Raw genomic sequence first — 26,448 nt, forward strand, 5'->3', positions numbered from 1 at the left:
GCAGACACCAGGTGCAGGAAGCAGCAGGTAGAGCTCTTGGGTAAAACTGACTTCCATACACAGGACCTTAAATACTCCTACATTGCAAGTTAGGTGACCATGAAGGTTCAAGGCAATTTGTCCTAATCAAATCAGAGGCAAAATCAAAAGTTGATGCCACTATGCAACTTTGTCTTTTAAATCCAACCATCCATAGTGAAGCAAAGGAACAGAGTATAATCAAAAGCCAGGACCAGGTGGGGCAAATTTTGTCTTGCACTGGCAGAAACGCACTGGAAATGACGGATATTCACTCCACCACACAAGATAGCCTCAACTCATTGCCAACATCACCAAGCAGGTGCCCTCAAGGGTTTGGAGTTGGGCCCCATGCAAACCTGACAGCTACATATTTTAGACCAGAGACATGGGTTTCTGGGCTCCTGGAGACAGGCCACTAAGCTCTGCTCAGTATGGCATTTATTCTGACAACACTGGGTTGGTCAATGGATGTTTACTTGGGCAAGCCCACACAGGCCACAGGCCGTAGACCAGAAAAAAATTGTGGATGAAAAAACAAAACAAACAAAAAAAAAAAAAATCAAGCACTCCAGGGGTGCTCTACTTAGTCTTGACTGGGTCATCCACCAGTCTTACCATCTGCACAGGGCCAAGAGATCTGCCTCTGGTTCTCATTCCTCCAAACACTTCCTCACTCCCCAAGCCCACCAAGGGCAGATGTTTAAAACTGGATTCTGCAAAGGACACACCTATTTATAGAAAGGGCAGCTTAGCTAAAGCAGACCACCCTAGAGCAGAGGAGTATCATATCAAGGGCACATTGTTCACTCCAGGACTAAAACAGAAAGCCATTGAAACAAGGCAGCCACAAGCAACTTGTTAGCTACTTTGTTGAGAAATTTCCAAAAGGCAGGGCCTGCATCAAATGGATAAAGGTCATTCAGACCCTGGTTGGGGCAGGAGTAGCTTCCAGCTTGAAGCTTAGTGCCTCAGAGAGTAAGGGTTCTTGGTGAAAAGCTGTGCACACACTGCCAAGAGAGGGTACTTTCAGTCAGGATTATTGCTGCCCCCTAGTGTTCACATAGGCATATCCAAAAAATGTAGAGAACAGTTCCAACCCCAGGCTCACCTCTCCTACATGTCTTTTTCTAATTATATTGCTTCTTGCACAATGTGCTTTCACTGTCTGAGGCAGCTAAAGGACCCCCCCCCCACCTCCCCAGGCACAAACACACACACACACACACACACACACACACACACACACACGAGAGAGAGAGAGAGAGAGAGAGAGAGAGAGAGAGAGAGAGAGAGAGAGAGACTGGATTTTGGGAATATCTTACTCTGGTACAGGCAGCTTCCTTATTTATTTATTTTCGAGTACATGTATGAGTATGCTTGTGGATGTGGAAATGAGAGAATGACATCAGTTTACTTCCTTTACTATTCTCCACCCTATTCTTTAATTTTTACTTATTTATTATTAGATGGGTATCTTGAGCTCATGATTCAGCTAGACTGGCTGGTCAGAAAGCCCCAGGAATCCTCCTACCTTTATCCCCCATTTCAGGGAATAGAGTTTTCCATTATACTCAACTTTTTATGTAGGTGGTGTGATGGGTAAAACTTACATAAATTTCATACGAGCTAGTCACTTTAGAAGAGAGAACCTCAACTGAGAAAATGCACCACAAGGTTGTCCTTGGTTGATGCTTGACAAAGGAGGGGCCAATTCACCCTGGGCAATGCTGCCTGAGCTGGTCCTGGGTGTGATGAAAATGCAGGCTGAGCAAGCCATGGGAGAAAGCTAGTAAAGCAGCACTCCCTCCATGGCCTCTGTATCAGTTCCTGTCTCTAGGTTCCTGCCTTGATTGTCCTGGGTCATAGACTAGATAATAAGCTGTAAGATGAAACAAACCTTACCCTCTCTGAGTTGCTTTTGCTTATGGTGTCTCATCACAGCAAGCAAAGCCCTGACACTTGTAAAGAAATCACTTTAATGACAAGCCATCTCTCCAGTCCCCTAAAGGGACTCTAAAGGAAAGACTCTAAAGGAAATCTAGCACCTTGAAAAAGGGACCCATTGAGCCATGATGGAAACTCAAACCATATTTAACCAGTAATAACACACAACACCCATGTTCCAGGGTAATATTTAAAAAGTGAGCTCATTGTGCAGGGATGGCCACCCTAGGTGTTGGCGCTGTGGGCCCTCTTGGGATGGGCACTTGGGGGGCAGCCTTCTGACTCCTTTCTGCAGACAGACGTTCCAGGCGTTCGGCATAGAAACCATTGAAGTCCAGCCTTTAGAGGAGGGAAAGGAGAGTTAGGGAAACTCCAGAATAAGACAGTCCAATCCAAGCTGAGAAGATACACAGGATCTGCCATGGGTTGTCCATGCGGAAACTGTACTTCTCCCAGTCATGTGACAGATACAACAGAGAGCTTCTTCCAGGCAGAGGGAAGGACATGCTCCATTTGCCAGTGCATGGGTACACTAGCAGGTCTCAACCGAACATCATGGGTTAGTGTTCCCTTCACCCAGCATCTCCTGGCAATGAGAGTCTGAGGGTGCCTAACAGTGACTTTCAGTGCTGGTGACCCTAGAAACTAGGGTATTGTAGGGTGGCACAGGGTACTAGGTGGCCCCAATGTACAAATTAGCACTTTTCAAAGGGCAGTTCAGGGATGGTACCCAATTCTGGATGAAGTCAGAACCTCTTCCTATCCTATCGACAAGCAAAACCCCCTCCCCAGAGTATTCACAGCTGGCCCCTTCCTTCTTTGGCTTTTGCCCAGAGTAAGGTGTCTGTTGTTGGGGGGCTATAGGGAGCAAGGTTTACAGTGAAAGCAGATGGAAAGGCTAGGCTTCAAAGTCAGGAAGGGTGTTACTTACCTGGAGATGACACTGGCCATGCCATGTTCACAGTCACTGGTGCTGTAGACACTTAGTCGGGCCAGCAAATCAAGAAGATGGGCAGAAAAGTTTTTGTCAAAGTTATTGATGGTGGCCTCAAAACCAGAGGCCACCTGAGGAGTATCCACATGCTCGGACAGGTGCTGCAGACAAACCCAAGGGAGCTCAGTATTGGTTACCAGGTGGGCACTTAGCCTCTCTGTGGACTACAATGATGAGCTTCCCTTTTTTGTTACTTTTTTGTTTTAGTTTTGAGATGGACTGTTGCTAGCATAGCTCAGACTAGCTTGTGATTCCCCTACCACAGTCTCCTGGTGCTGAGATTACAGGCATGTGCCACCATTTCTGGCTCTCTTTTTTGGAGAGTCTTATGTTGTCCAGACTGGCCTAAAACTCACCCTGAATGCCTGATCCTTCTGCCTTTACCCTCCAAATTTTGGAACTGCAGGCATATACAACCATACTCAGTCTCCCTAGTCTTTTAATGAAAGAAGTTGCAATGTTCTCATGTTATAAAAGATGGAAAGTTGGGGCATCAGAATACAGCAAATGGAGAAATACTTAGGGCAGCAGACCCAGCACATTAGGGATTCTGCAGGCTCACAGCATCGAGAACCAACAGTGAGGTACTATGTGCTCTCTGCAGCTCTGATTTCAGAACTTGTGTGCATTGATTCTGGCCATTAAGAAGCAAGGCTAGACCTTATCTCCTATTGTCCTTGGCTTCTGACCCTCAATTGCTCCCAGACCATCTTCCATTTGCCAACTTGTGACCATGAATCCTAAAGATGGCATAGGTCATCTGCACCAAATGACTGTTCTAACCAGGGATAAACATTAAGCACCAATTGCAGCCAAGCAAAGCTCTGTGCTCTAGGGCAGCCAGGCACTCCACACAATACTGTTGTATAGATGGTTTTGCCACATTCTAGAGGCTAGATGTCTGGAGGATCATTGAGAAGAGGGAAGGCTCTAGTGGCTATGTTTCAGACCTAACTGCAGGACCCATCTTTCCCCCATTACATGGGTGACAGCCAGAAAATGATTTCTGGTGTGTATGTTTGAGACAAGTCTGGTCTCAAACTTGTTATGGAGCTAGAGCTGGAGCTGGTTCTGATCAACCGATCTTCCTGCCTCCACTTCCCAAGAGCTGGGAGTCCAGGGATACACCATCACACTTGGCTTTACAGTCATCCTGTTTAAGGGCTTCTTTTCTTTTTTTAATATAAATTTATTTATTCTCATTTTATTTACATTGGTGTTTTGCCTGAATGTACATCTGTATGAGGGTGTCAGATCTTGGTGTTACAGAGTTGCCATGTGGGTGCTGGGAACTGAACCCTGGTCCTCTGGAAGATCAGCCAGTGCTCTTAACCAGTGAGTCACCTCTCCAGCCCAGGTTTTATTTTTTTAATAATAGTGCTAATACTGTCACAGCTGACTAGGAAGAGGGTCTTTCTGGACAAGCCCCAAGGCTACATACCTTCCTGGTAAGTTCCTTCCGGGGGCGATCCTCAGTCCGATCAGTCTCTGTGGCTGACCCTTGCACACTACCCTGCTCCAGTGTTAGCCGGCTTAGCTCACTGTCCAGTTTCATGCTCTGTGTAAATTTCTAAGCATGGGTCATGAGGAAAGGTTATGGTTAGTTCCAGACACTGTGCTCCATAGAAGACATCAAGTACCTACACATGCACAGTACCCAACCCAGAGACATAGGGACATAAAGCTGTACACAGGTGTTAGTTCTCGGCATTTGCAAGTCTACATTTCTCAGTGATTACCAATTGGTTTTCATAAAAATCAGTTGGTTCATGTTTTCCAATATGGGAATTAACATGGCCCCTAAACGTCGCAATGGGTTTCACAGCCCTGTCTCCTCTGTAACTCATCACCACCCACATTGCCTTCCTCCTGTCTGCTCCAAAGTGCTGCCTGAAGAGCACCTGGCTCCCAGCATCCTCCAGCCCAGAGACCCCAGGCTACCCTCTGTCCTCTAATATTTGTTGCATTATTTTGGATAACTGCTTGCAACAAGTTTAACCAAACTTAATACTCAGTTTTGACAAATAAATGCAAAGGTATTTAGAAGATGCCTAAGACAGGTACCAGGGATACTATAAGAAATAAGGCAGGACCTCTAGAATGGGATGGTCTGGCCACAAAGACAAGGAGCTCTGCAAGGGCAGAAGCTGTAGAACTCAGTAGCCTGTGACAAAGCCAAGACAATAAACATTCCCGTGTTGCCTCCTTGTCCTCACCTGCATACAATTGGTAAACATGACGCACACAGACATGAGCTTGGAGAAAACCTTTAGCAGCTCAGGGTTGGTCAGCATGCAATCCTTCAGGCAGTTGTCAAGGAAACTTGTGTGGTGGCCAAGGACGTCATCAATGTTGGAAGCCTGCAAACAAAGGCCTGAGATTCCCTGGAGACACTGTGCATGTGGCTTTCAGGGCACTCTACTGCCTGTGCATTTCCACTGTCTCAATGGGCCTGTGATCTCTTAGAGACCATGTCTCTATCCCTTCCTTCTTTTTCTCCTCTCTCATGCACCACGTTGGAAGGAAGCCCTGTCTACACATAGCAGGAAGCAGGCAGATGTGAGACTATGGACATTTCTGTGACCACCATGATACCTGGCTAGCACATGATGGTGCTATGAAATGCACATTGGCTAGGAAAGAACCTTTTAGATGCTATGTATATTTCTGCAGAGCAGAAACTTACAGATTTCAGGTTTTTCTCAAGGATGTGCCAGGTTGGTTCCATCACTTCAAACATCATGTAGTACTGAATATTCTGGACAAAGTTGAGCATTCGCTGCCGCAAAGTGAATGCACCAGCAAACCTGAGTGCATAAACAACAGTTACTGAGGAGGTAATGCAGAATCATCACAGAGTATATGCAGTACACAGTGATGGCTCCTGTTCCCAATTCCATGGCAGACTAGACTCTCATGACCCCAGCTCTCATGTGCTGACAGTTCAGACACAGGGACAAATGAAGTTAACAAGGAAGATGCCTCAGTGTCAACGTTTGAGGACACCCACTCCTAGCTTTACTGGGGTGTTAAGTAAATGTCCTACTCAGTACAACTCTTATGCCCCTGCATTCTGAAAAGACAGTGCCAATTAGCTATACCATGGAGACAAAGCAGGATCTGTAGCTGAGCCACTCAGAGCAGGTGTGGAGTTTTGGATGACATGTTCCCAGTTGTGCTGCCTGGGGAGGCTTAGGACTGGCAGCCTTGTTGGAAGAAGTTTATGTTACTGGGGGTGGGTTTTGAGGTTTTAAAAGACTAGCACTTTCCGAGATCTCTCACTGCCTCCTGCTTTCAGTTCAAGCTGTGAGCACTTAGCTGTTGTTCCAGCTGACATTTCTGCCTGCTTGCTGTCATGTTCCCCACCACAGCGGTGGTGGACCCTTATCCCTCTGGAACCTTAAGCCCAAAACAGACTTTCTTTTTATAAATTGCTTTGGTCATGGTGTTTGATCACAGCAGTAGAAAAATAGCTAAAATATCAGGTAGGTGGTAATTCCAAGAACTACCACCATAGCTGGCTTCATACACTTGTGTTTTACCAGGACAATTTTTTTTTTCAGATTTCTTTTAAATTATATATGTGTGTGGTATGTATGTGGTATCCCCATGTGAATGTAAATGCCCACAGAGGCCAGAAGAGGATCCCTTGGAGCAGGAGTTACAGACACTAATGAGCTGTCCAATGTGGGTCTGGGAACAGAACACTGGTCCTCTGTAACAGCATTATATGTTCTCAACCCCTGAGCCATTGCTCTAGCTCCTTGAGGCAAATTCTGTTTTTTTGTTTTTTTCAGGACAGGGTTTTTCTATGTAGCTCTGGCTGTCTGAAACTCACTCTGTAAACCAGATTAGCCTCAAACTCAGAGATCCACCTGAGTGCTCAATGTACTCCAGAAAGAGGACTACAGGGAGGGGCTTGTGTGATGCAGACAGTCTGGAGTCACCTCTATGAGAATATAGACATGAAAACAAGTAAGCTACAAGTAACTTTCAAATAATGTTTTCAAAGACCTAAAAAAGCAGAGCCACTCTTTTAAGAATGACAGGGAGGGCAAAACAGGACACACCACTTCGCAGAGTGTAGCGCATGCTGCTTGGCAGTCTTGTTGCTGATCCAGACACTGCAGAGCTGCCGCTCCACGTGCTTGCAGTAGAACATGTGCCGGAAGAGCATCTGGTAGCGGGTAAGCGCCTTCCTGCAAAGAGGGGTATGTCAGCAACCTGGGCAAGGCAGCCCGTCTTCTGACTGTCTGCAGGATGGCACCAACAGACAGCAAGAATAACCCAATATCCTGAAGCGTAAGGCTGCCTAAGCAGGCAGTTCTGACTCCTACCCAACCCTGCACTGAACTGGAAAAGCAACTAAATTTCTTAAATACTATTAAAGGTTAAACACAACTGAAAAGCCTTAACTGAGCACTTTCTTGACCATAAATGGCCTGGGTCACATAGGTCTCACCTATTGATAATCAGTGACAGGGGCCACTTGACCATGTAGTCAAAGGAGAAGGCCTCCAGACCACTCAGTGTAAGCTCTGTAGGGTCAGCATGAGTCATTGCCTTCTCCTGCTTGGTCTCAATGGCCAGAACCCGCAAAAGCTGAGTGATGAGGTCATGAGGCATCAGGTCAATCTTGGGGAAAAAGAAAAGAAATGATACATACAAAATTGTCTTAACCCTTACCTACCCCTGAATGGAGTTAGAAAGGTAAGCAAGTCTCTTAAATACTAGTAGAAGCTAAACACACACTGATAACCTTTAATTAATAAGTTATGACAGATTTAGATGACCCATCCTGGAAGGCATCACCCTACATGTGGAGTGGGGGGGATGGGAGGGGAGTGGTCAGGGGATATAGGAGGGTAGGAGAGAGGGAAAGAGGGAGGGAGGGAGGGAGAGGGAACTGGGATTGATATGTAAAATAAAAATTAAAAAATAAATTAAAAAAAAGAAAAAAAGAAATAAGTTATGTTATTGCCAGGAACTCTGAGGCCCACATCTTTAATCCCAGCACTTAGGAGGCAGAGACAGACAATAGATATCTGTGAGTTCAACACCAGCCTGGTCTACATACTAAATTGTAAGACAGCTAAAGCTATGTAGAGACCCTGTCTCCAAAAGAAAAAGTAAGGTCCCCAAGTTGCTTTTGGTCATGATATTTCATAGCAATAGATAACATCGAATCACTGAACCATCTCTTCAGGCCACAATTACATTTAAAATGTTTCTGTTGTTATTGTTATAATTGAGAAACCATACGGGAAACTCAGTAAATCTTAGGAGTGAAGACCTTTTATTTTACCTGTGAAGATGACACATACTTGGTGAGATACACGACAGTAATTATTATAGACAAACAGTACTGTCTACAATATTAATTATTAAAATACTTATTAAGAGCCAACCACATAACAGTGTGACAAGGGTTCCTGTAAGACATAAATGACACAGAATATAACAGACAAGAAAAAAAAAATAAGTAAAGTGAAAAAAATAAAGGAAGAAAAAACACAAACAGCTCATGAACAAATCAAATGCTCACCATCTCCTAACAGTCATGAAAATATAGACCACTCTAATCCTGCTTGTCAAAGTAACACAGACAACAGGTGAGCAGATACAACTCTCATGTGTCCCATGGCCAGCACCTGAGATGGCTCTTGTGTGGTCCACCTGGATGATCAGGCCACAGACTGCCACTAGGAATGTACCCCATAAAATTACTCCTGTACCTAACAAGAGATCCAGAAATATACGTAATAAAGAAGAGCAGAACTACAAGGAAAAATGTCCTATGGGAACAACAAAGACTCAGGCCCACTCTCAGTAGTGGTTGGAAGCCTCTTGGACTGCACTAAGAACCATCAAAGACCTGCAAAGAGAGGAAGAACCCATGTGGAATCCCAGTACACACTGTATACTTTATAACTGATACTAAATCACCCTGCAAGCATGGCAACTGAAGTTAAAACTAAGTAACAGTGCTGGAAATATGGCTCAGTGGTTAAAAACATTTACTGTTCTTCCATGGGGCCTAGGTTCAATTCCCAGTACCCACATGGTGACCCACAACTGCCTGTAACTCCAGTTCCAGGGGGATTGGATGCTATCTTCTGCCTTCCACAGGCACTACATGTGGTAGACATATATACTTGTAGGCAAAATACACATATAAAATTAAATTAAATTAAATTAAAAAAAAAGACAAAAAATTCCCAAGTAAAACAAGAAAACCCTGAATGAAATTTTACAAACAAGTGGAAATTAAACAAAACAAATCACTAAAGAAGAAATCATGAGAAAATTATAGAATCTCTTGAAACAAATGAAAACAGCATGCTAAAATAGTCTTAACTTCAAAACTCAAGACAATAAGAAGAGAAACTAAGCTGAAAATTAACAGAAACAAGTTAATAGAAACAAAGAATAAATAGAAAGGAAGAAAGGTAATAAAACCAAGATTGAGTTCTTAAAAACTGACAAACTTTCAGTTACATGAGGGAGGAAAGAAGACTCGTCCAGACAACTGGCCTCAGAGAGAGAAGTGGAGCTCTTCCTGCCAGCTTTCTAAACCATAATAGCTCTCTGCACTGCACGACAACAACAAATACACACCCTGTTGATGGTGACAGAAACACACAGGTATGCAGGATGAACTCTGGAAGCCCGAGTTATGAAAGATGTTGATCTGCATGAGATGAGCCTTGATGCAGTATCTCCCAGAAAAAAAAGAGTTCAGTGATAGTAACTCACCCACTCCCCAAACCTAAGAACACAAAAAGGAAGCATGCATCTCCATACACTCTGTGAGGTGAGGTGAACCTAATCTGGCACAGATGTGGACCAAACCCACAAGAAAAGTACACACCAATGTCCCTTGTGAGACCAGACACAAGGACAAAAATCTTACAAGCCAGTGTTCTCTGAAGTAAGGATGAACACATGGTGGCGCCCCTTGACTGGGCCCTGTTATGAGCTCACTCCAACGCTCAGAAGCCATGAGCCATGACGGCTAACATTGCACTCACCTTGAGGTCATCTTTGAAGGGGTCAGTGTTGGCAGTGCTCATTCGCAGGGCCAGCTCCAAAAGAGCCTCCAGGCGTGTGGGTGTGATGTCCTCTACTGGCTTCCTGAGCTCCTCCTCAGTAAGGTCCATGAAGTGCACAAAGAAGTCCCCCTGGTCCATGAGGAAGTAGCGCTTGATGGACCTGTGCCGGGGGTGGGTTAGGGGTGGAGTGAGGGGGTGTGGGGTGCTGCTGAGCATGAAGCCTGACTCCATCCTTCAACATACAAGTTGGAGGCTTGGCAGATCTCAGTGAGACATGGAGCTACTGCTCAGGCATGGCAGGGGAGAGGCTGGCAGCAAAGAGCTGCAAGACTTGTTGGCTTGGATGGTATAGAGAACTAAGACCCTGCCACCTTACGCTGGTGCTGAAGAGATTCCCTTTCTCCCCTGCAAAAAAAGTTGCTAAGAGGAACATTCTACTCTCAGCCACATGGATGCGGTGTGAAGTCCAACCTTAGGTGGGCGACCAGCTCTTTCTCCTCCATGAGGAAGTCCAGCAGCACCTTGCTGGCATAGTTGAATGCCTTCTCAATCTGTTCCACATATGCCCGCTCTTTGAGTGTGTAGATGATCTCTTTGGCTACGGGACAGGTGACATCATGACCACATTCTCTGACCACATTTAGATATTTTCCTGAAAAAAAAAAAAAAAAAAGAGGAAGGTGGACTCAGTATCACTGTTTTAGGCCTGGACCTTTATGATGCCAATCAAATATGAGGTAGTGGGCCAAGTATGAGGTACAACTTGTTTCCTGTCCCTGAAAAGATTGTGCAATAGTGACCTGCAACTCTTCAGGACTATACCTCATGGGAAGGATTTTGAAAAAGCCTTGAGAGCTAGGTTGCTAAATCATCCCCTAGCCCTTTCAGATTCTGCTCAGCTCTCAGAGCAGAGCACTTAGGCCAAGGACCCAAGGACTTGCCCAATATCTACACCAGGCCCTAATCTGTGCAATGAAACTAAAAGATGCAGCTGGACTGGGAGGTGTGGGTCCCTCATGGTTTTTCTTGCTGTATGATGGAGTTTTAGGTATAAAAACCCAAGATATAAAGTTATGTCTAAGGCAGACAGCTTCCTGGTCAGGGGGAAGAATGAAGCCACGGAGAACTAGGAACTGTCAGTGGCTAGCAGCTCAGGGTTATAGATCATTCCCAGACAGTCATCTCCAGGGGCAGAGGGGCTAGAAGGCTGTGAAGAGGTCACTCACCTCCCTGGAGAGAGGTCCAAGCATTAGTTACCTGTGCTGAGGATCTTGCCTGCCACCTTCTGCAGGAAGGATGGGATCTGCTGTGGCAGCACAGTATAGCGCTGGTCCCAGTACTTGTCGTTGTAGTCCTCCTGGATCTTCTCCTTCCGCAGCTCATGCTCCTCCACCATGAACTCACTGGAAATCACAACAGTGTCTTAGGGCACTCCAGGGCAAGCCTGGCCAACTTGAGGTGGCCATATACTTCCAGAAACATCCTGCATAACCATTGTGAGTTGACTAACTCTAGCCTCACTTGGGAGCAGGTGTCTACTTTGAGGAAGAACTAGGTGGCTTCTTCCCTACTCTTCCATTATGGTCAAAGGACAGACACAGAATGACTTGTTCTGGGTATGTGGGTCTATCACCAACAGAACAGAAACAGACCATTTCCACTGAGTTTCAAGAACCATTTGCCTGTAGTCAGATGAAAACTGCATTCCTTACTAGGCTCACCACACTAGATTCTTTAATGTGGCCCCTCAGTAAAGAAACACAAGGCCCACTCTATGACAGAGCACACGCAAGGCCTGGGTTTCATTCCTAGTACAACAGAACAGAGTTCTTGTGAACTAGTCATTTGCTTTATATGTTCAAAGGGCATCATGATGAAGTGGCACACACAACCACATGGAGGTAGTAAGGACATAGCTCCAGATTTAGACACCAATGTTCTTCATTAAACACGATGAAGCCACTGAAAAGCAGTTGAGTGGCACACTCCCTCAACTCTTAGCTGACTATTGTGTTGAGGACTGTGTCTAGCATTGTCCCTTCTTAGAGGATACTGCACAGTGAAGAGTCCAGGAGAAAGGTGTCCGGCACCCATAGGCCCTACCTGTATGGGTCATGAATGATGCCCCTGTAGATCCACTTCTCCAGGATCTCAAAGTAGGGTGCACTGGCTGCCTTGGTCAGATAGAGGCACAGCTCTTGCGCCTGGCTGTCCCCAGTGTAGTTGAAGCTCCTATCATGGAGAAGGCTCAGTGTCGACCCGCCCACACACTCGCCTTTATCCACTGAGGTGGCTGTGGATAGAAAGGGGTGGCTCACTACCCACATGTCTATGCACCCCTGGCAGGCAGGCATGACTCTTCCCAACACAGCATGCTTGAATGCTAAAACTAGTTGCTAATGAGGCCTATCAAGAGAAGCTTCCAGGCCTGATATGGTGGCACACACCCAAATCTCAGCACTTGGGAAGCTGAAGCAGGATGACTGAGTTAGAGCCAGTGTGGACTACATAGTTGAGTTTGCTACCAATCTAGAATATACAAAGAGATCCTGACTCCAAAAACAAGAAAAAGACTCTGGAGCCTTCCTTCAGTTCACTAAAACAAGATGTGACAAGAGCTTTGCCTCACCACCCTGCTACCAGAGAGTGAAATATGAATGGCTACCCACAGCCAGAATGGCCTGCCGTGCACTGCCTTGGGGAACCCTCCACCAGCAGTCCGCACCAAGAGAGGCGAGGATGTCGATGGTCCGCATGGCAGGCTGGATGTAGAACCAGAGCTTCTGCAATGACAGCATGCCCTGCCTATGCAGCTGTTCCAGTTGTGTGACCAGGATCAGATATTCTTTTACTAGGGTTCTCATGGCAGCAGCCAAGGCATGGTTCACCTGCCCATATTCAAATGAAGACTTCTCCTCAATGAACCTACAGCAAAGATACATGGAACATCCTGGGGAAAAGCTAAATTTCCAAAGAAAAGTCGAGCCCATTCCAAGTCCCCCTCTTACTCAAGAAGCAAATTACTCACTCCAGTACTTATAGCCAATGGGAATCTGTGGCATTAAGTTAAACTGAGTCAGGATAGGGATCAGTGGCCCACAGACTCTTCAAAATTTGTTAAGAAGGAGGGAGAATCACAAGTAAGGGAAGGGGTGTTTCATTAGGGAGGCATCTAGTCATACTAGGAACCCACCTGGTTACAGTAGAGTAGCTGGCAGCCACAGGGAAGATTCTGTTTACCAGCTCCCGGATGGACAGATCCAGGTTGGGGTCCACCAGGAAGGTACGGTTCTGTCTCCCAGCCAAGGGCTGCGCGGTGATGTACCTGCCATCCACACCCACAAGCACATAGAGCATATCTTCCACCACTGCTGATTCCTGGGAGGTCAAGGGCAGGGTACCTGCAAGGCAGAGGCTACACTAGACTATGGCTCCCCATGCCGGCTCCATAACCTTACTTATCAACCTTCTCTGTAACCTTTTGTACACGGATGGAAAGAAGGAGTGACTCCCTGGTATGGTTTGGATATGAACATATCCCTACATCCTGTTGAATGTTTGATCCCCAGTTGGTGGCTCTATTGGTAGGTGTGGAAACCTCAGGACACAGGACTTAGTTATAGGAAGGTTATACAGGATCCCCAGCTCTATCTTTAATCTATTTCCTATCCACAAAACGAGAAACCTTTCTACCACACACTCCTAATGTGGTGCCTCATCTGAGGGCCCAGAATCAATAGAGCAAAGGGCATTAGCTAAAATCTCTGAAACAGTGGGCCTCCCCACCCACACCCCCATAAAACCCTTCCAACTTTAAGTTATTTTGGTCTCTGAGTTATTTTGGTCACTGAAAAAGTAATTAATATAGAAAGTTGGTACCAACAAGTTCTGTTGTTGCTGTGACTAAACCTGGCCAACTGGTTATAGTTTATGGGAAGAAAATGGAAATGTTTAGAAATGCAGCCTAGAAGAGATGGAATTTAAGCGAACTTAATGGGCAAGTCTTATGAGCTCCAATGACGAGAATGCATTAGGAACAGAGAATGAAAAGCAGGTTTAATGGTGTCAAATAGGAACACAGACTTGAAGTCACTTGTGCTATATTTTAGCCAAGAATTTGTCTTCATACTATTTGTGCCCTGAAAATTCCTGAGTCTGAGTCTAAAGGTAATAGACCAATTAATACTGGTGAAGTAATTTTGAGGCAGTCATTCATTCAGGATATGACATGTTTATTCCAGCCCCCCCCCAAAAGATTTATTTATTTATTATATATATAGTGTTCTGCCTGCAAGCCAGAAGAGGGCACCAGATCTCACTATAGATGGTTGTGAGCCACCACGTGGTTGCTGTGAATTGAACTAAGGATCTCTGGAAGAGCAGCCAGTGCTCTTAACCTCTGAGCCATCTCTCCAGCCTCCAGGCTCCTTTTAGATGGGTTTTACCATGTGAATTAGGTGCAAAAACAAAACAAACAAAAAGACACGTAGAGCATGAAGACTTGAAAAATCTATAGTTTGATCAGAAAAGTCCATATCATCGCCATTAAAAAGAAATCATCACCATTAAAAAGAAGTCAACTAAACGGTGTCTTCAAGACACAAAAAGACTGATGCACAGACTGTGGGAACACACACAAGACCTGCACAGTTTTAAACAAGACAGGGCCCCAGAACAGAGAGGGAAATGAGCACAAAATCCCACCCCTAACATTAAATCAGTTAGGAAAGTGAGAGGATCTGGAAGGAGTTTGGGGAAAGAAAACACGATCAAAATATTTTGTATGAATAAAGGCTCTATGTGTACGACACCTAGCTTAGATCCATCCATGCCTTTGAATAGTGCCATTTCTTACTTTACTCCACTGGCTTTCTCATGACCAGTAAAGCCACACTGTTAAATCTCCGTGGCTCCTGACAGTTCGGCTGTGTTTGGCAGGATTCTCTAAAAAAAGCTGACCCTCTGTATATGTTATTTCTCATCCTCCCACCCTTGCTTCCTGGGTAGCATAGAGTCCTCCGTGGTGGGTGTAGGCAGCAGGTGGTAAGACAAAGGGCCCTCCCATGCCTCAGAGTTTATATGCTGAGTATCACCATGCTTACTCAAATGACTACCAGTAGCTCCTCAACACCAAGCATGAGTTTGGTAGATATTCTCCTGCTTCTAATCAACACATGTGCACAGCAGATGCCAGCCCTGTCCTCCTATCAACATGCCTATATAGAGAAAAAGTGCCAAACAAAATCGAACCAGCATCATACACTGTGTTAGGGTGACAAGGAAGGACAAAGAACAATGCGCAAATAAATGCTGCCAGATCTTCAGGCTGAATTCTGAAGGTGCTGGGGAATACAATGTGCCAACACCAAGGTAGCAGACCTGGCTTATCTGACTGGTATTCAGGGCCTGGGTGAAGAATGGAGCTCAAGGGCCAGAAGGGGCTGGCCTGACTAAACTGTCAGGATTTCTGTGAGGGGTTCTAGGGTTGCCACTAGACAAGATTCAGACCTTGTACTAAAAGTGGGCTCTAGTTATGCCTCTAGTTATGACTATATGTACAGGAACTACAGGAAGGGGAGGAAGATGAGGTTGTCAGATCCATGTTCCTCCACGATGCCCTAGTCACAGAAAATTGGTTCTTTGGCCATATTTACTGAATTTTAATGTTCAACAGCTATAGATATGAGTAAACCACTGGGGAGGTAGCAGGTACAGCAGCAGAGTGGCAAAAAAGTGACAGTCACTTGGAAGGAGAGATGAAGGAGGTGGGTCTGGAACTAAATTCCAAGGAATAGAGGCAATGAGAAGACAGGAAGCTTGCTGGAAAGAGTGGCTGGAAGGGCACAGAGCTGGGGCAACTGGAGAAATGTTGATTTCTGATGCTAAGTAAGTATTGCTGAATAGAGTGACATCCAATAGGAATGGGTCCTGAGGGACATACACTATGCAGAATACCAGCTTTACTCACAGGTTGCAGGAAGGTAAGATCTAAGGTTGAGGCTCTGCCAAGGACAATAACTATAATGACCACAAGGCAGGCAGGAGAGCAGACAGGGAAGAAGACACTGCTACCAGGTGATGGGACAGGTGACAGACAGGAAGTCTCTAACATAAAGCCAGCTGTCCCTACCTTGACATTAACTTGCAAGAATATGTCTGCTTGGGGACAGGAGAAAACACTGAATTTGTCTTTGCTCCCCCCGCCCCCAGACAGGCTTTCTCTGTGAAACAGTCCAGGCTGCCCTCAAACTCACAGAGACCCACCTGCCTCTGCTTGCCGAGTGCTGGGATTAAAGGAGTGTGCCACCACCACCAGACAAAAACATTAAATTTATATATAACAGCCCTATAAGATATTTCTAAAGGTGAAAAGCAGACCTCAACACCAACATCACACAGAACTCATGAGTTATGGCAAGGCACACCACTCCACGTTCTTCAACTGGGGTTGCCATTAAAGGTGCAGGATACCACATGTATGCTATGCCAATGCACAAAATTTCATATTTTGATTTGAAAAAAGACTGTGGGGTTGCATGCAGCTCACAGTATGCTAACACACACATCTCAGATTCCCAAGAACCTGCCCTGAAACAGCAGTGCTGTTAAGTAAACACAAACTTTGTGAGCACAGTACTAATATTTGATAGAATCTGTGGTGATCACTTCAGAAAAATGTATCCACCTGGTCCTTATATCCACACATTTGTGCACAGCCTGTGGGGCCAGCTTCAGACTGTCCCAAAGGTCTAGTGGGAGGAATGCAGAACAACCACTTCAAGTCCCCTGGGCTTCAGTGTGACACCCAGTTTCCCAGCCTGCTGAAGCGTATGCAAGCAGGGAGAAATGCTCAGGTGTCAGAAAGAAATCCATCACATACCTATAGGCAAAGCTGTGTCTGAGCTTAAGCCCGAACCAATCAGGAAATCTCCAGCCAGTGTTGGCCTCTCATATACCCACGCTGGGAAGACCGGGAGGGGCTGGCCTGAGTTTTTTTTGTTCTGTTTGTCTCGAAGCATCTTTCTTGTAAGTTCCAGAGACTAATAAGGACATTTTAAAAAACAAAACAAAAATATACCAAAGTGCAAACAAAACTAAGATATCTATGGATAAATTAACACATCTTTGGGATAGAAAATGTCCACTGTTTTAGCACATAGGACAATTGATCTTATTTTAAAAGGAGGCATATATCTATCTGCCCATCACAACATCTAGGCCTAGGAACAAGAGAGTCGGGCCCTCTGAAGGTCTCTCTCTGTACAGCAAGGACCCTAAAGGTGTCAAGGAACTATGGAAGCCACAGGAGAGTATCTGCATTTTTCCTCAGAGCTGTTTCAGATCAGGACACAAAGCAGGGAGAATCTAAATCGATTTTCTTAGCAGTGATTAGGTCTAACACCATTTGCTGAGTTAAGACGGGAGTTAGCAACTGACATACATCCTTGTCATATGGAGAAAGCCCACCACAAAGGCAAGATTTTAGGCCATGCACAGAACACCAGCCTTCCTGGGAGACTAACAACCAGAGGCTGACAATGCCAGGCAACTTTTGGAAGCACTGAGATAGGTCTGCATACTAGTAGGTCACACAGGGGGAGTGGTATGAGGGCAGTGTGACAACTGGCACAAAGGTGGCTCTAGATGACAATCAAAACTCACAAAAAAGACCAGTGTGAGGCAGAATAAATCCAAGCAGCAGCAAGGACAGTGGGAGAAAACAATCTAAAGGAAATAAAAATATAACTTTTTTTCCCCCCCGAGACAGTGTTTTTCTGTGTAACTTTGGAGCCTGTCCTAGAACTTGTTCTGTAGACCAAGCTGGCCTCAAACTCACAGAGATCCACCTGCCTCTGCCTCCCAAGTGCTGGGATTAAAGACATGCGCCACCACTGCCTGGCGTAACTGGTAATTTAAAAAGTACTGTCTTGTTAGAAACTGTCAAATTCCAGTAGGGAACCACGACTGGTGCTGGCTCAAATGCACTGCAGATGGAATGGTCAGATCCTCACTGCAATGTTTACGCTTATGGGTCAGAAGTATGACTATAGAACACAATCCAGCCTTAGCCTCATTTACGGGAGGTTATTTTTTTTTTAACTAAGAATAGAAATATCTGCATAGCTAGCACCCAGTGTTGCTGCAAACAGTAGGGGTACCTGTGGATCATGGTAGCTCTGGTACCTGCTGCAGTGTGGAGCCTGTGGCCACACTGCCAAGCTGCTTCCTCAGTTCTTCTAGCTCCTGTGTGGATATCTTAGAGGCTGTAACAGGGATGTTGAAACTGGTGGTACTGCTGGTGGCAGCATTAGCTGCAAGCTCAGCTCTTTCCTTTGCATTCTGTTGCAAATACTGCAGTGTCTGAAAACACACAAAACCATACATTCACACTGGACCACAAAAGATCACTGTGTTCTACCACCTGTCACATCACCAAAACACCAGAGGAAGGAAAGCCTACAGCCTTCTTTGATAGTCTATCCTTAATTTCACCCCCAATGGACAAATGTTCCTTTACATTCTCGCTACAGCACCCCTTCCCTTTTCTGTTCTCGTGCCTGGTATGTACCTCTACGCTGATGGAAAGTAGGGCTCAATACACTATTCACTGGCTCCATATTGACACATGACACATACAATAGGCGGGGACCAGCACAGTATCAGAGAAAAGCAAGTGCTTTCTCTGTACTACATCCACATTTCCTGCTTTGTGCCCATCCTGAGTTATTATGATTCACCACTATGGTTTGGATATGAAATGTCTTCCCAGAAGATTCACAGGTTAAAGGCTCAGTCTGGTGATAGTATTCAAAGGGGATTGGATCATGAAGATGCTAACTTTATCAATGGATTACCTGAACCCTTCGTGCCTGTTAGTCCATCTCTTTCTGCTTTCCAGTTGCCATGAGGTCAGCAGCACTGACACCTCTCTAACAGACTACTCCTTGATGTTCTGTGTCAACTAGGGTCCCAAAATAATGAGGACTGAAACCATAAACTAGTACAACCATTTCCTTTTAAGTTTATAGGAAAGCATGGAAAGGCTAACATTTCACCAACACATGTCTTCAAAGTGCTGCCTTTTTGAGGCACAGCTGCCAGTCAGCAAAAGCAGGGCAAGAATGTACAGGAGAAGTGAATGCATGTAAGGGATAACGTGCACCCCTTGTGAGGACCACAAGTCAGGGCTCTGTGGAGACACTGGAAAGTGTCTTGAATGTCCCCAAAGCAGATGAGGTGATGTAGATGAGGTAGGAAGCTTACCTCTTTGTCTTCTGTGAGCTTCGATAACAGGTACACTAGTGGGTCAAGGTTCCTTGTATTTTTAGACTTCAGTTCCTCATATTTCTTTAAAAAGTCCTCAGGAGTACGAGAAAATTCTGCAATTTTAACCTCAAATCACAAGCACAAGTAATTTAATGACAGTAACAAATCAAATACTTAAAACACACACATACACATACACACAAATAAACAAACCAGAGTTGAATTAGGTGAGTTAAACAATCACATCTCTGAAATAAACAGGAAATTAATGTCACTGGTTCACCAAACCCAGCCACACTTCTTTTATGATTTCTCATATCGTATGCTTCACAGGCCTAGAAACGTTCACGACTCTCCTACAAGTTCATACATTCTTTTACATTTGTTGCCTCTCAAGCTTACTGCCTGTACCTATTCAGGGACGTTTCACTCAGCAAGTTTTAACGATATGCCAACAAACTAAATGAGTATGTGCTTCCTGAGCCATGCTCCACTCAATTCGTTTGACTATAGTGAAGCTTCACAGTGTCTGTTTAACTTTTAAAAGATTTATTTTTATTTATGTGTCTGAGTATTTTGTTTATATGTATCTCTAAGTTCAAGGCCAGCTTGTTTTACATATCTACACAGGGGGTTTCAGACCAGACAAGGCCACACAAAGAAGGAGATAAAAAACAAAAAACAAAACAAAAAACCCTGAAATGTCAATGTGATTAATACCAATTAGCATTGTAATTTTTATATATAATCAGCCTCTTCCTCAGAAACAGGATTGTGTAAGTGAAAATTCAAGGCCATTCTCTCTCTCTCTCTCTGGATATCCACTGATTCATCCATATAATGGGATAAATATTAGTAGTTATTGCCAGGAACCAGAAGACTAGCAAAGTACAACAAATTCCAGGTTCAAAGGAAGCATCTACTAGGTGCTGTTGGCCCAGGACTAGCCATGCTGTAGTTATCAGGGACAGGCTCTCATCCCCATAGCCCTAAGATGAGTGCCCATACCCATGGCCGCATTCAGGCCCCCATCCTTATGGCCCTGCATCAGGGACAGGTGCTCACCTTGGCACTGTGGGCAGAGACTGTGGTTGTAACATATGGTGTCCGGTTCTTTTGCAGCAGGTCGATGTAGACCTCAGCCCCATCTCCACCATGGATACGTAGCAGGCTGAGCAGCTCATTGACATCATGGTGAATCCGAAATTCACTCATAGTTTAACTCTGAGACACCAGCATAGCAATATTCTCCTGAAGGCAGAAAGAACGCTATTCACAAGATTAAAACCTAAAATGTCTTCTGACTCAAACCTTCAACATAGTAATCACTACCAAGATTATGTCAACCTTAAGTCTCTCCCAGTCTCTGGCAGTCTGATCTATCAAGATGCTGAGATCTGCCAGCTATTGTCATTGCATTCACCTCTATTCTGTACTTGTGACAGAGCTTCCAGTTGTTTCCCAGTTCACACCATCACTTCAGGAGTCAATTGTACAGGGTAAGTCACTGAAATGGGCCCCACAAGCCTGGTTCTCACCCACTGGTCCAGCTTATCCTTATGTGACCACGTCCAGTTAAGACGAGCCTTGAGTTAAACAGTGCCAAGGGCAGGAGACTCAGCACGCACTCTCATAGTATGCTAACATACAAAGTATTACCATCTTGGAACTTTACCTTGAGAGTTCCACACTGTAAACCTATGTAATAGAAAAGCAGTTTCTTAGTTTACCAACATCCACCAATGGTCAAAATGGGTGTCTCCAAGGACCAAAACAAAATGGAAAGTCAAGAGCTGATATCAAATCCCTAGCACACATACTTTCAAATTAATGGGTATTCAGTATAACCACAATAAAAAGTACAAAACAGAAGAGTGTGGGCTATGGAGCCCCTCACAGTCAGAACATGATTCTTTCACCCTTGGGGTGTGGACACCAGGCAAAATGCTAGCTCACCCCTTGCATGCTTCACATGAAAAGAGGGGGTAACAGAGCTAGCCAGAGTTGCTATGGGGATTAAATAAAACAAATGTATCACCATGCTCGCTTTGATATCTGGGGACTGGTTATGCTCACAAAGTACTGTGGGAATTGGTTAGTTTCAGAGAGACGCTAAGACAGTGACAGTCCCTTAAATGACATGTACCTTGGGGCTAGATACATGGCTTAGCAGTTAAGAGCACCTGGCTGTTCTTGCAGAGGACCTGGGTAATCCTAATTCCAGGAGATCTGACACCCTTTTCTAGACCCCACTGCAAGCACATGGTGCACAGAAAAAATGCAGACAACACACCCATACATACAAAAATAAAATGCCCAAGTTAAGTTTTTTAAAAATATTGGTAGGTCTCAAAAGAGGCACTTTAACTACCTGGCAAGCAGAGAGTAAAATCCAAAACTTCCCCCACACATTGTCTCTTCAAATTCTGCAGTAACCATGAGGCTTTGCAAGGCCTGAAGGTTGTTCTGCATGATGCTAGATGGCAAAGGTGTGAACCACCAACACAAAGCCCTGTACATCAGGCACAGAGGGCAGAGCTACTCCCATGAAAAGATCATCTACACGGACGCTTGTTTAAAAATCATATTCAGAAACTGTGTAAATCCTCAGATATCCCTACTTCCCATGCATTAATTCAAGGAGCCTGCTGTGTTTCCTGATTTGTAGGTAATTCGAGGGGAAAAAAAGGGGGTGGGGTGGGGACTTCTCTCATCTCAAAACAGTATGTCCTAAGGGACATATCTAAAGAAACAGCCAGAGGCTGTCGCACTGTGGAGCTACGAGCAGGCCCGGGCTGCCAGCCCGAACCGCCGGCCGCTGATGCCCTAAAGAATCAGACTCCTCACCGCTGCAGGCCTGTCGGGTTCCTGTACCCCGTCCCCGCGCCCGGCTCCAACCCCGCCTCTCCCCGACCCGTTCCCGCCACAAGCCAGACCCAGCCCTCACTCAGCTCCGCGCGCCGCGTTCCGCCCCGCAGAGTCGCCACAGGAAGTTAATAGACGTCACGTCCGTCCCCGCCCCGGCGACGGTGGCCGAAGGGCTGCGGCAGCCCTGGAGATGTTGCTTCCCCCTGCGCTATATTCACGCCTGGCCGGGGCGCCCGGGGCAACCGAACCGCTGCCCGTGGACCGGAACCCTGCAGCTGGGGCGGCGCCCTTCCGGTTCACACCGCGCCCCGTCCGCTTCCCGCGGGATCACGAGTTCTTTGAGGTGCGTGAGAACCCTGAGCCCCCCCCCACAGGGCGGGGCTGAGGGGGCAGGACTGTCTTTGTGGGCGGGGCTCGGCTAGGCGGAGCTTGTCTGTGTGGGCGGGACCTGTAGACAGGACCTAGGGGCTGGACAAAGCTCTATAGGTTGGGGCGTGGTTCAAAGCTGAAGGGCGGGGCTTCGAGACCCGGGTCCATTGATGGCTCTTGGCGCATGTCTTCTGTAGGATGGGGATGTGCAGCGGCACCTCTACTTGCAGGACATGCTCACGCAAGTGTCCGAGACACCGGAGAAGTCCATGTGAGCAGCTTGGTTTCGAGGCCTTTCCCTGCTAGCTAGCGCTATCCTGGCTCCCCCTCTCCCGCATACAGGCTAGGATTCGGACCCCTCCCAGATGACACCCTGAATAGCATTGCTCGCGCACATGCATGGCTTGGCTGGCTCCTCCCTTCCCTAGTCAGTTAGTAAGACTTGGGGTGGCATAGGGACTCTGGCTTGTTTCAGGCTCACCAACAGGAATCTGGGTAGGAAATCCTTCTGGAATTCTTGCCCGGGGTGGGGGCATCCTTCCAAGTGACTTGCCTCCTTTCTCAGGGTGCCTGAGTTCACCTGTCAGGTGGCTGGCTGCTGCCAAGTGTTCGCTGCCCTAGAGGACTACCAGCACCACTACCACATGTCTCATGGAAACACCTGCTCCCTCTGCAGCCGTTCCTTCCCCTCTGGGCATTTGTTGGATGTGCACATCCTGGAATGGCATGACTCTCTGTTCCAGATCCTGGCCCAGAGGCAAGATATGGTGGGTGTTGGCTACACCAAGTACATCTGCAGTGGTAACTGGGATCGGGGCTTAGGGAGGGTGGGAGTGGAGGTGACACCTCGTTCTTTGTAGTACCAGTGCTTGGTTGAAGGCTGCCCGGAGAAATTCAAGACCAGCCAAGACCGGAAGGATCACATGGTGAGGCTCCACTTGTACCCTGCGGATTTCCGATTTGATAAGCCCAAGACAAACAGAGGGTACGTAGGGACCGAAGCCTGGGAACAGACACTGTAGTCAAACCTGACTTAGTTTTTATACACAGGTAGCTGAAACTCTGAGGACAGTGAGTTAGTATGCTTGGGTTATACATCTGTGGAGACAGAAGGGCACTTCCTGGCTGGGAGCAGAGGGAGTGGTGATTGCAGGTATTTGTGCTGATCTGTGCCCTGCATGACCCTCTAAATCTACCAGCAGGGACATTCTGGGACCATTCCAGTGCATGCACTCTTCACATTACTCCTATGGGACCTTCTAGTGTTTTTGTTTTTGTTTTTTCTCTCCGCTTACTTCTATAAACTTGTCAACAAAACTGTCTGTTAACATGACTGTTTATGCTGCCCTGGGGAAAATAGCTCCTAGGATAATTCTTAGTGTACTGCTTCTTTGCTTTCTTTAAAATATGGTTCCTTTCAGGCTGGAGAGATGGCTTAGCCATTAAAGGCTAGGCTCACAACCAAAAATATTAAAAATGGTTCCTTTCAGTGTGCTTTCATAGTCATTAAATATTGCATTGATTGGGGAGACAGCTCATTCGGTGAAGTGCGTAACCTTTAGGTTCAATCCCTATCACCTATCTAAAAACACCAAGTATGGTAGTCTGCACATACTAGCACTAGAGAAGTGGAGACAGAGCATGTCTCTGGGCTTAGGCCAGCCAGCCTAGCCTAAGCTGTGAGCTCCAGGTCCAGTGAAAGACCCTGTCTCAAAAAATAAGGTATTATGGCTACTGAGTAATGATACCTGAGGTTGGCCTCTATCCTACACACACATACCACACACAAGCACACGTAATAAGTAAGTAAATAAAAATGAATTTTGTGAATTTAAGTCTATTTTCTTTAAGTAGCTCAACTTTCTGTGTTAAATAATTAGAGGGCCCATTGCATTGTAGAATGCTTTATAGGAATCTGAATTTTCAATACTTCTCTATTTCTACAGTGCTGGATTAGTTTGATGATAGTAAGGGCAAGAGTCTATGTTATCTAGTTAATTTTAGTAATATCTCCCTCAAGGAAAGACATTTGGGAGCTGGGACTACAACCCAGTAGTAGAATTCTGTCCACAATACCCATATCAGATGGCTCACAACTACTTGTAATTTCAGCTCCAAGGGATCTGGTGTCCTTTTCTGGCATCTAGGCATCCACACATGTGTGGCACTGAGAACAACACATACATATACATAAATACAAAAATAAAAAATCTTAAAGAAAAATAATAGTAGGGACTGAGCATGGTGATTCATGCCTTTAATCCCAGAACTTGGAAAGCAGAGGTAGGCAGAGTTCTCTGCATTTGAGGCTGTTCTACATATCAAGTTCCTAGCCAGCTGTCATTTTTTTCTTTTTTGCAGGGGTTAGTTAGGTGTCTCACTGTGTACACTACATAGCTCTGGTTCTCCTGAAACTCACTTTGTAGAGCTGTCTAGCCTCTAGAACTCACAGAGATCACCTGTCTCTCCCTTTCCAGTGCCAGGACTAAAGGATACACTACTGCACCTGGCCCCAGTTGTCTTTAAAAGGGGGAAGGATGAAGAACAATTATATTTAAATTTATAAGTTATCAGACATAGCTATATGAACGCATGACCATGCCATAAAGCAGTCTTCCTTTTTCAGTAGCCTGAAAATTCCATAGTAGGGGGCAGAGGAGAAATTTTGCAGGAAAAACAATAGTATCTTCCTTGAAAGTTTACTACTATAATGAACCAGGTAGTAATGCTGCTCATTGCTTTGTCCTCTACAGCCCAGCCATGCCAGCAGCAGCAGACCCACCAGGCAGAGCCCTGAAAGATGACAGTGATGCCATGGAGATCTGCTCAGAACCTGCTGCCCCGCCTCCCTGCAGGCGGACCTACAGTCACAGGTCAGTGTGTACATCTTTCTGTGTTAATGACCCTCAGCTTAAGAGTGGGTAACACTGGGCAAGAAGATGGGCTTCATTACAGGTGACAGCCTGAATGTTCTAATTTCCCTCCTTTTCTGTGCTTCAAACGCTGGAGCCCAGCCTACACACACACACACACACACACACACACACACACACACACACACACACACCATCATTGCTGCTGGGTGGAAAGGACCGCCTGTGTTTGCCTGTGTCTTTCTCAGATTGCACTCACATCAACTTCAACTATTATTTTGGGGAAATTTTTGAACAGTGAGGGTGGTGAGGTTGCCCAAGAATCCAACTGGCAGGAAGATGGAAATATATGTCCCTCAGTTGCCTTCTAGGAGTCATCTTCCATAGTTGTTTGGATCTTAGCCTATGAGTACCCTGCCTGCCTGTGGTGATTAGATTTCAGCAATGGAGATAACAGGAAACCAATGCCATAGGGGCCTCAGCAGGAACCGACCTTGCTGGCTAAGTTCTTCTAAGCAAATGCACATTGGTACCAGGAAGATATCCTACAGGAAGCAAGCCTGAGACCAGGAGCTGATCCAAGGACCCAAGAGAACAGACTCCATTTCCTGAGTATTCCACAGAGCAAAAGGAGAACATTCCAGAATACAAATGTGAAGAAAGTACAGACAAACTGTGTGTTGCTAAAGATAATGCCATTGTTTGATATGACCGTTTTTTTCTGTTTCAGAATACCGTCTACTGTCTGTTTTGGCCAGGGTGCAGCCAGAGGCTTTAAAAGCACTAAGAAAAGAAACAAACATCCTTGATGAATTCTGGCAAGGAAAGCCAGACAGACTTTCAGGGAGTGGTGTGCCAGGGCCTTTCTCTTACTTCTGGATAGCTGCCCTGAGCTGGACCCTTGCCACCTCCTTATTTCCATATCTGATCACATGAAGCAGCCAGTGTGTAGAAAGCCAGAATCTGCAGATTCCAGAAATAACCAGGACACACTGAAGAAATGAGATGGAGAAACCACCTACCTGCTTCGTGGGGGCTGCTCTAAGAATGTCACTATTAA

At 45.7% G+C, this 26,448-nt stretch overlaps 2 protein-coding genes across 4 annotated transcripts; one reads left to right on the forward strand and one right to left on the reverse strand.

Annotated features, from left to right (window-relative positions):
* Positions 1-1,974: 1,974 nt before the first annotated feature.
* On the reverse strand, positions 1,975-22,373 carry Tubgcp2 (tubulin gamma complex associated protein 2). Of its 3 annotated transcripts, none has more exons than XM_051193292.1 (18): positions 22,226-22,373; positions 20,344-20,529; positions 19,276-19,404; positions 18,196-18,372; positions 16,892-17,051; positions 13,205-13,412; positions 12,737-12,936; positions 12,115-12,304; positions 11,269-11,414; positions 10,483-10,663; positions 9,991-10,171; positions 7,422-7,594; positions 7,030-7,158; positions 5,646-5,766; positions 5,176-5,319; positions 4,401-4,529; positions 2,897-3,060; positions 1,975-2,304 (listed from the first exon to the last, which is right to left on the reverse strand). In XM_051193292.1, exons 2-18 carry the CDS (start codon positions 20,491-20,493, stop codon positions 2,169-2,171), a joined length of 2,718 nt encoding a protein of 905 aa, XP_051049249.1. In that variant the 5' UTR covers positions 20,494-20,529; positions 22,226-22,373; the 3' UTR covers positions 1,975-2,168. The 3 variants fall into 3 exon arrangements, with proteins under 3 accessions (XP_051049249.1, XP_051049250.1, XP_051049252.1); XM_051193293.1 differs by having other exon boundaries at positions 20,344-20,502; positions 22,226-22,359; XM_051193295.1 differs by lacking the exons at positions 16,892-17,051; positions 19,276-19,404; positions 20,344-20,529; positions 22,226-22,373 and having other exon boundaries at positions 18,196-18,344.
* On the forward strand, positions 22,337-26,448 carry Znf511 (zinc finger protein 511). The gene is made up of 6 exons (XM_051193296.1): positions 22,337-22,489; positions 22,713-22,786; positions 23,081-23,282; positions 23,376-23,500; positions 25,269-25,388; positions 26,119-26,448. The coding sequence occupies exons 1-6, from the start codon at positions 22,337-22,339 to the stop codon at positions 26,195-26,197; spliced, it is 753 nt and encodes a 250-aa protein (XP_051049253.1). The 3' UTR covers positions 26,198-26,448.

Source organism: Phodopus roborovskii, unplaced genomic scaffold (genome assembly GCF_943737965.1).
Source record: "Phodopus roborovskii unplaced genomic scaffold, PHOROB, whole genome shotgun sequence".
Classification (NCBI taxonomy): domain Eukaryota; kingdom Metazoa; phylum Chordata; class Mammalia; order Rodentia; family Cricetidae; genus Phodopus; species Phodopus roborovskii.